Genomic DNA, 10285 nt, shown 5'->3' with positions numbered 1-10285 from the left:
ACAAATTTTGGACGACATGCTATACTATGACATTTTTGTCAGATTTTGGACGACATACTATACTATGACATTTTTGACAAATTTTGGACGACATGCTATACTATGACATTTTTGTCAGATTTTGGACGGCATACGTAACTATGACATTTTGTCAGATTTTGGACGACATGCTATACTATGACATTTTTGTCTCATTTTGGACGACATACTATACTATGACATTTTTGTCAGATTTTGGACAACATACTATAGCATGACTTTTTTTAATGGTTACGGACGACATACTATACTATGACATTTTTGTCAGATTTTGGACAACATACTATAGCATGACTTTTTTTAATGGTTACGGACGACATACTATACTATGACATTTTTGTCAGATTTTGGACAACATACTATAGCATGACTTTTTTTAATGGTTACGGACGACATACTATACTATGACATTTTTGTCAAATTTTGGACGACATACTATACTATGACATTTTTGTCAAATTTTGGACGACATACTATACTATGACATTTTTGTCAAATTTTGGACGAAATACTATACTATGACATTTTGTCAAATTTTGGACGACATGCTATACTCTGACATTTTTGTCTCATTTTGGACGACATATTATAGTATGACATTTTTTTCAAATTTTGGACGACATACTATACTATGACATTTTTGTCAAATTTTGGACGACATACTATACTATGACATTTTTGACAAATTTTGGACGACATGCTATACTATGACATTTTGTCAAATTTTGGACGACATGCTATACTATGACATTTTTGTCTCATTTTGGACGACATTATAGTATGACATTTTTTTCAAATTTTGGACGACATACTATATTATGACATTTTGTCAAATTTTGGACGACATGCTATACTATGACATTTTTGTCAAATTTTGGACGACATACTATACTATGCCATTTTTGTCAGATTTTGGACGACATACTATACTATGCCATTTTTGTCAAATTTTGGACGACATTCTATACTATGCCATTTTTGTCAAATTTTGGACGACATACTATACTATGACATTTTTGACAAATTTTGGACGACATGCTATACCATGACATTTTTGTCAGATTTTGGACGACATACTATACTATGACATTTTTGTCACATTTTGGACAACATACTAACCTATGACTTTTTTGTCACATTTTGGACAACATACTAACCTATGACTTTTTTGTCACATTTTGGACAACATACTAACCTATGACTTTTTTGTTACATTTTGGACGACATACTATACTATGACATTTTTGTCTCATTTTGGACGACATACTATAGTATGACATTTTTGTCTCATTTTGGAAGACATGCTATACTATGACATTTTTGTCACATTTTGGACAACATACTAACCTATGACTTTTTTGTCACATTTTGGACAACATACTAACCTATGACTTTTTTGTTACATTTTGGACGACATACTATACTATGCCATTTTTGTCAAATTTTGGACGACATTCTATACTATGCCATTTTTGTCAAATTTTGGACGACATACTATACTATGACATTTTTGTCTCATTTTGGACGACATATTATAGTATGACATTTTTGTCAAATTTTGGACGACATACTATACTATGACATTTTGTCAAATTTTGGACAACATGCTATACTATGACATTTTTGTCAAATTTTGGACGACATACTATACTATGACATTTTTGACAAATTTTGGACGACATTCTATACTATGCCAATTTTGACAAATTTTGGACGACATTCTATACTATGCCATTTTTGTCAGATTTTGGACGACATACTATACTATGACATTTTTGTCTCATTTTGGACGACATATTATAGTATGACATTTTTGTCAAATTTTGGACGACATACTATACTATGACATTTTGTCAAATTTTGGACGACATACTATACTATGACATTTTTGACAAATTTTGGACGACATGCTATACTATGACATTTTTGTCAGATTTTGGACGACATACTATACTATGACATTTTTGTCAAATTTTGGATGACATACTATACTATGAAATTTTTGTTTCATTTTGGACGACATACTATAGTATGACATTTTGTCTCATTTTGGACGACATACTATAGTATGACATTTTTGTCTCATTTTGGACGACATGCTATACTATGACATTTTGTCAAATTTTGGACAACATGCTATACTATGACATTTTTGTCAAATTTTGGACGACATACTATACTATGACATTTTTGACAAATTTTGGACGACATTCTATACTATGCCATTTTTGTCAGATTTTGGACGACATACTATACTATGACATTTTTGACAAATTTTGGACGACATTCTATACTATGCCATTTTTGTCAGATTTTGGACGACATACTATACTATGACATTTTTGTCTCATTTTGGACGACATATTATAGTATGACATTTTTGTCAAATTTTGGACGACATACTATACTATGACATTTTGTCAAATTTTGGACGACATGCTATACTATGACATTTTTGTCAAATTTTGGACGACATACTATACTATGACATTTTTGACAAATTTTGGACGACATGCTATACTATGACATTTTTGTCAGATTTTGGACGACATACTATACTATGACATTTTTGTCAAATTTTGGATGACATACTATACTATGAAATTTTTGTTTCATTTTGGACGACATACTATAGTATGACATTTTGTCTCATTTTGGACGACATACTATAGTATGACATTTTTGTCTCATTTTGGACGACATGCTATACTATGACATTTTTGTCAGATTTTGGACGACATACTATACAATGACATTTTTGTCAAATTTTGGACGACATACTATACTATGACATTTTTGTCAAATTTTGGACGACATGCTATACTATGACATTTTTGTCACATTTTGGACAACATACTAACCTATGACTTTTTTGTCACATTTTGGACAACATACTAACCTATGACTTTTTTGTTACATTTTGGACGACATACTATACTATGCCATTTTTGTCAAATTTTGGACGACATTCTATACTATGCCATTTTTGTCAAATTTTGGACGACATACTATACTATGACATTTTTGTCTCATTTTGGACGACATACTATACTATGCCATTTTTGTCAAATTTTGGACGACATTCTATACTATGCCATTTTTGTCAAATTTTGGACGACATACTATACTATGACATTTTTGTCTCATTTTGGACGACATATTATAGTATGACATTTTTGTCAAATTTTGGACGACATACTAAACTATGACATTTTGTCAAATTTTGGACAACATGTTATACTATGACATTTTTGTCAAATTTTGGACGACATACTATACTATGACATTTTTGACAAATTTTGGACGACATGCTATACTATGACATTTTTGTCAGATTTTGGACGACATACTATACTATGACATTTTTGTCAAATTTTGGATGACATACTATACTATGAAATTTTTGTTTCATTTTGGACGACATACTATAGTATGACATTTTGTCTCATTTTGGACGACATACTATAGTATGACATTTTTGTCTCATTTTGGACGACATGCTATACTATGACATTTATGTCAGATTTTGGACGACATACTATACAATGACATTTTTGTCAAATTTTGGACGACATACTATACTATGACATTTTTGTCAAATTTTGGACGACATGCTATACTATGACATTTTTGTCAGATTTTGGACGACATACTATACAATGACATTTTTGTCAAATTTTGGACGACATACTATACTATGACATTTTTGTCAAATTTTGGACGACATGCTATACTATGACATTTTGACAGTCAAAAAAGTCATAGTATAGTATGTCGTCCAAAATTAGACAAAAATGTCATGTATGTCGTCTAAAATTAGTCAAAAAAGTCATAGTACAGTATGTCGTCCAAAATCCGTCAAAAAAGTCATACTATAGTATGTTGTCCAAAATATGACAAAAACGTCATAGTATAGTATGTCGTCCAAAATCAGTTTAAAAAGTCATAGTATAGTATGTCATCCAAAATGAGACAAAAATGTCATAGTACAGTATGTTGTCCAAAATGAGACAAAAATGTCATAGTATAGTATGTCGTCCAAAATGAGACAAAAATGTCATAGTATAGTATGTTGTTCAAAATCAGTCCAAAAAGTCATAGTATAGTATGTCGTCCAAAATCAGACAAAAATGTCATAGTTAAGTTTGTCGTCCAAAATCAGTCATAAAAGTCATACTATAGTATGTCGTCCAAAATGAGACAAAAATGTCATAGTTTAGTATGTCTTCCAAAATGTCACAAAAATGTCCTAGACGACTAATTTTAATTAAGCAGTGCATATGTATGGAAAAGTTATTGTTCACATTATCAAATCTGGCCCTCGTTAAAAAAAGTTTGGACGTCTAAAAGCTTCAAGTTTTAAAGGTTCAATCCACCTAAAATCGTCAGCAAGAAGCAGAGTCGATCAAAATTTCGCCGTGGAATTGTGTCGTTTGTTCTTGTTGTTTGTACAGTTGTTTTGTCCATTTGAGTTGCAGTAGAAACATGTAAGCCTACACAAAGCCAGGCCTTTATCACATGTATGTAAAAGGCTTATACAATTTCTTTATCTTTGCACACCGGACACGTTGCAAATATACGGAAAACAAAAGTGTGAATGTGTCATAGCCTGTCTGCGACCAGACACACTCGTCTCACTGAAGTGCATTACAACCTCCCTCCACATGCGTTGTAATCGTTTAGCTGTGAATTTGTCTGAAAAATAAAAGAAGTAAGCTCTGGGAAATTCCACCACGATCCGGAAAAAAATAACAGTCACAATTTCGCAGAGTGAAATTATAATAAAAAAACGCTCCTAAAATGTTACACACTGGACCTTTAAGTAATCCTGATGATGGATCCAATGAACCTCATGGCCACATTACATGTGTGTTTACAGGTATTACTAATGTTATGGGGACCTAAATCTGTTTACACAGTCACATTATGGGGACAAAAAGCAAGCCCCCATAATGTAAATGACTACATTTTAAGGTGAAGACATGTTTTAAGGTTAGGTTAGCGTTAGGGTCAGGGTTAGGATTAGGCCAGTAGTAATTATGGTTAAGGTTAGAGTAAGTCTCCAGTCAATGCAATGTCCTCTGAAGTCATGTAAACCAGTGTGTCTTTGTGTGTGTGTTTTTTCATATCAACACAAAGGAGAGGTGTGAATGTTGTGCTCATGCTATCTACTGACATCATAGTAGATAGTAGATTTTTTTTTCTTCCTCAGGGTGAAAACAATAACCAGCTCAACAGTGGAGAACATCTACCGAGAACACAAAGAAATAACTGAATACTAATAATAATAATATTAAATACTAAAAAGAAGAAGAAGAAAAAGCCTTTGTTTTAATATCTGTCTGTTTTGGTTTCTCTTCTCCTCTCTCAATAACATTGTCAGGTCTCCACCTTATATGCAATGCACCTTGTTGGGATTTGGCACGATGTGAGTAAAATGTGTTTTGATTCCATTTGACTTGCAAACGAGGGTTTAATCCTGACTTTACTAGAAAGTCACATAGGCAGGAGGTGGGAGCCTTTTGGTTGGTTGCTAGGCAGGCGCCACAACAGTTGTCAAGGAAATGCCTGCATTCACGAGAAATAGTAATAATAATTATTCATTATTATAAGATAATAATAAATATCTATCATTATAAAAATTAAACAAAATAGTTTCCCCCCCGGTATAACTGTATAAATAACTGTCTCCTCTGTGATGTGATCGCACAAAGCCTGTTGTCCTCATCACCACGTTTCAAGTGCAGTTACATCAGCCCTGTTTTCTACACACACACACACACCTCTAACCCACTTTCTTACTTACACCCTTCCCCCTGCTTTGTGTCAGTGTAACTCATGTGCACACATTCACCACACACGCACACACACACAGAAACACCACCACCACCACCACCACCACTACCACCATTAGACCTTGAACTTGTCTAGCTCCTCCCCCCACCATTTCTCTGTTGGAACCACCAACCCCCAACAACACACTCCACTCCTCCATCTCCGCATGCAGCTGCCTCTGCATGCAGGCATTCCCTTGGCAACTGTGGTGGTGCCTGCCTAGCAACCAAAAAGGCTCTCACTCCTTCCTATGTGGCATTGGGGGTTGGAGTCTGGGCTGGATGAAGACTGAACACAAGACAAAAGACTTCAGGAACATCTATGCAACACCAACGCTGCTGCTGCTGCTGCTGATGTTGTTGCAGAAGAGAGAAGATGAGGCCCACAGGTTGACTGTGTCTGCTGAAATCTGTGTAACCTCACACTTCCACCATTAAAATGCATGTGTGCTGACCGTGTGTCCGTTGTTTTCCTTGTTGCTTCACTGCGTGAAATGCATGAAATTGGTCATTTGATGGAAGGGAGCTGTGTTCAGTGTGATACTACAGGAGCCACAATGGTGGAGGCGACCTCTGTAGTATGAATGAATGAATGAATGAATGAATGAAGGAAGGTAGGAGACCCAGGGATCACTGCAGTACAGGTATGTGGCGCCACCTTGTGTTTAAATAAAGAAAATTCTTTTAAAACACTGCATGAGCATGAGGATGGAACATTTTCAAGAATTTTGTTAATGCAGAATAATGAGATTCACTGTAATTAAGTCGCCATCAATAAAAGCTGAATGAACAATCTTAACGTATATGCACTGTAGGTCTCTGGCTCCTGGACGCTCTTCTGGAGAGACTTCACGTGTTGATCTGCAGATTCATCCTCTTTCCAGGTGTTAATGTATTCTGAACCTGTATCCTTCACTGCAGTGTGGGCCAATCAGTGCTGCCTCCAGCCTAAAAATAGCTCTCTACTACTGACGCGAAAGATGACTCATGTAGAGCAGCCTCACTCCCCTCTCCTTCTCCCCAGCACAGTGTGACCACCAATTTCACACACACACACACACAATTCAGTGACCTTAGCAGACTGACGCAAAGGTGGTGATTGCATTTTTAGGAATTTATTGAGACAAAGAAAGGCATTCATGAAATTTTCAGGGCATGACTTGAGCAGAAGCAGTAGCAAAACTTGTGATATTGTTCATGTTTTTGAGCATTGCGCCTCCTGACTCCAGCGCCTTGAACGCCATCACTGTGTCTGCAGTGCCACACTGAGTCTGTGACATAATGCAAAGTGCAGAGGGACGAGTGTTTGAAACCGTCTTGTCTACATTAGTACAACGTACAATGATTTAAAACCAAAAAATCAAAAAAAAAACTCATTTTCATAATTTGTCTCTTGATGATTGTGATCTTTTTTTATTGATCTTGCCACGAGGTAAAGAAGATAAACTGGAAACATTTATAATGAACAGCAGAAAACTCACACATGCTGATGTAATACACAATGCATCTTGTACTGAAAGGCTGTTTGTCAAAAAAGAAAAGGAAATGAAATTAATTTATTTGATTTTATGCACTCTCTTTTTTTGGTGTGTGAAAATCCTGGTAAATCATCAGTTTCTGATCAACACTCTGGCTCCAACAACCACATTCAAAATCAAATTTCTTCACCGTTCTAAAGCTTGGTTTGAACTCGGATTGGCCAACAGTGAATACCTACAGTATGTGTATGTCTAACTCAGACGTTTAACAATGTCCAAATTTGGGCACTGCTCTCTTCAGAGCAGCAGTGCTTGTGGAATTCACTATGACCCAACACACCGTGAATCACACATGAATCACCTTCAGTGACTTCTCTTGTCCACTTGTGGTGTGTGGACTTACAGGGAACACACACACACACACACACACACACACACACACAGTTCACTAAACAAAAGCTTCTTTTTGAGTTCGTTTGGAAGACAAAAATGTGTCCGTTATCTTTGACCCTGACCGCCCTCTGTGCGTGTTTTGGAGAACAGCTGCTGAGAGAAGAGCCTTTTGAGCTGAGCCACTTCCTGAGACAAGCAGCTGATCTGCGACCTCAGACTGTTGTCAGCAGTGTACTTAGTGTCCCTGGAGTTCTGCAGAGACGAGGGGGTATAGTAATCTGAGGAGAGAGTCTGGTACTGGGGCCTGAGTCCAGGACTGGCCTCCTCCCTGGACCAAAGAGTCTGACTCTCGGCGCGACTGTCCCACCCCGCCTGCTGGTGACTCTTCACCTGGACGCTTGGCACCACAGTTGCGACAGGTGGTTCAGTGTTTCTGTTCACAGCTGAAGGAGACATCTCCCCTCCGTCACTGCACCCGCCGGGGCCTTTGAAGCGGAGTTTGTGTGGGAGGCTCCTCAAACCCTCAGCAGAGTCTTGTTTGTGCACATATGGAGCTTCGTTGACCTCCAGTGGACAGATGTGGGATTCGAAGCCCTGTGGCTCCTCCACCAGCTCCTTTGGCGAGGGCCCACCTCGTTCACTCAGTGTGTCTTCAAAGAACATGGGGCTGCCCATATTGGAGCTGCCTGAGGTGACACCGGACTCCTCAGATGCACTGTGACTCGACAGGGGCCAAGCTACCCTCGCTCCACAGACGGCATCCTGCTGCGGATGGCGATGGTGGATTTGGTGGGCCCTGGTGTATGAAGGTGCGTTGGTGTGAGGTTGGTAGTAATGTGTCGTACTGGGTGGTGGGTGAGCAGAGAGAGGCAGGATGGTCACGTCAGACGGGTCCTTGACCAGACCAAAGCGGAACTTGAGGGCCAGCAGCTCCGCCCTCAGGCAGGCGTTTTCCTCCAGCAGAGCCAGGACCCTCCTCTCCAGCACCATGTCGTTGGCTCGCCGCCTCTCTCTGGACCGCTTGGCCGCCTCGTTGTTTTTTCTCCTCCTGTCCCAGTAGCCTTCGTCTTTCTTCTCGCTGGGGATGAACTCCCGCTTGCGGCGTGCGGCGTTACTGCCGCCGTCCTCGTCGCAGCTGCTGCCCGCCGTAGCTTCAGCGTAGGCATGGTGCTCTTTGCGACGCAGAGCAAAGGTGCGACCCAGGAGGGTTCGGGTCAGCTTGCTTGTGGAGGTAAGGATGGACACGGCGTCATTGGTGGAGGAGCCGGCGCCACCTAGAGGCATGTAGTCCAGTGCATCCACACCTCGCAGGGATGGCACTGACAGGTCCTGGGTGACCGCTCCAACAGTCTGACCTGTCATAGTCATTTGTGTCTGTCAGGAACTCACTGATGGTCAACAATGAAGTAGCACACTGTAATGGCACCACCTAGTGGCGCAGGGAAACACAAACACATAATATCATGAGCCCAGGATTTGTTGACAGTGTTGCAAAACTCTTCATCAGCATCATGCTGCGTGCAGTTGTAATGGGTTAAAAATTTAAAACAATCAAACAAAATGAATGAAACTTAAAATATGTGATGAAAACAGGAATTTACAAAAAAAAAAAACTTAGATACAAAATGTGTAATTTCACCAGTGGAACTTTTAATGATCATATTAATTGCAACAAAATCACTAACTGGTTCACAAATATATCTATTTTTGTTACTGTGTGGTTTCAAATTTGCTTCATGTCTAATGTATGTTTTTAAGGCGTAAAACCAGGAAGTCTAGCTGTGGGCAAAGTTAATAGGGATCCTCATAAATAAACACATTTAATATACATATAATGAAGAATCATTTAAAAATACTTTTATGGCTAAAATGGCATAGCTTCGATCTGAAACGTTTGATTATTTCTCAAACTCGTAATATAACATAATATTATAATAATCGGCCATTTGCTAATATCACAACCAGTTTTTTTATATGCATTAAATCCCACATCCATTTATTAACAATAAGTGAAGCCCAGTTAAGTGTTGCTTAAATAAGGGGAAACACGTGACACTACTGATATTATGTGACTTACCGATGTGACAGCTGCAGGACGCTTTGGTGAAGAAGACGCTCATGAATCAGAGAGAGGAGACATGTGGACGCTCACAGCTCCTCTGGATGTTTCTGCTCCTCACGAGCTCCGCGCATCTCCTGCTGCTTCTTTACCCCCCGTTCATCGGTTCAGCCCGGGTCGGATCCTCACCCCGGCTGACCCCTCCCTCCTCACCACCCTCCTCCTCCTCCTCCTCCTCCTCCTCCTTCTAACGGGAAGCCAGCTGAGTAAAGTCAGCGGAGAAACAGAGAGAGAGAGTAAACGGTAACATACACACGTGCTGCCTTCAAAGTCATCCATACGTTCATGTTTAAGCAGATTAAAAAGAAATCAGAAGTCAAAGCTTGGAAGCAGAAATTAAAACAGGGAAGGGAAGCTTTAGTTACATAAAACTTGTTTTATATAGATATATGCACTTAAATAAACACAGTTTTTGTTTTTAT

At 38.6% G+C, this 10285-nt stretch overlaps 1 protein-coding gene across 1 annotated transcript; it reads right to left on the bottom strand.

Moving 5' to 3' along the window:
- Positions 1-7838: 7838 nt before the first annotated feature.
- LOC131467005 (uncharacterized) lies at positions 7839-9979 on the bottom strand. The gene is made up of 2 exons (XM_058640666.1): positions 9822-9979; positions 7839-9173 (listed from the first exon to the last, which is right to left on the bottom strand). Exon 2 carries the CDS (start codon positions 9110-9112, stop codon positions 7850-7852), a length of 1263 nt encoding a protein of 420 aa, XP_058496649.1. The 5' UTR covers positions 9113-9173; positions 9822-9979; the 3' UTR covers positions 7839-7849.
- Between the last annotated feature and the right edge of the window lie 306 nt (positions 9980-10285).

The sequence above is a fragment of the Solea solea genome, chromosome 10 (assembly GCF_958295425.1).
Source record: "Solea solea chromosome 10, fSolSol10.1, whole genome shotgun sequence".
NCBI lineage: Eukaryota > Metazoa > Chordata > Actinopteri > Pleuronectiformes > Soleidae > Solea > Solea solea.
Note: the sequence above shows the minus strand (reverse complement) of the source record. Positions and strands in the feature narration are given on the sequence as shown.

Excerpts from the sequence above, each read along its gene's own strand:
- LOC131467005 (XM_058640666.1), bottom strand. The coding sequence starts at position 9,112 with ATGACTATGACAGGTCAGACTGTTGGAGCGGTCACCCAGGACCTGTCA.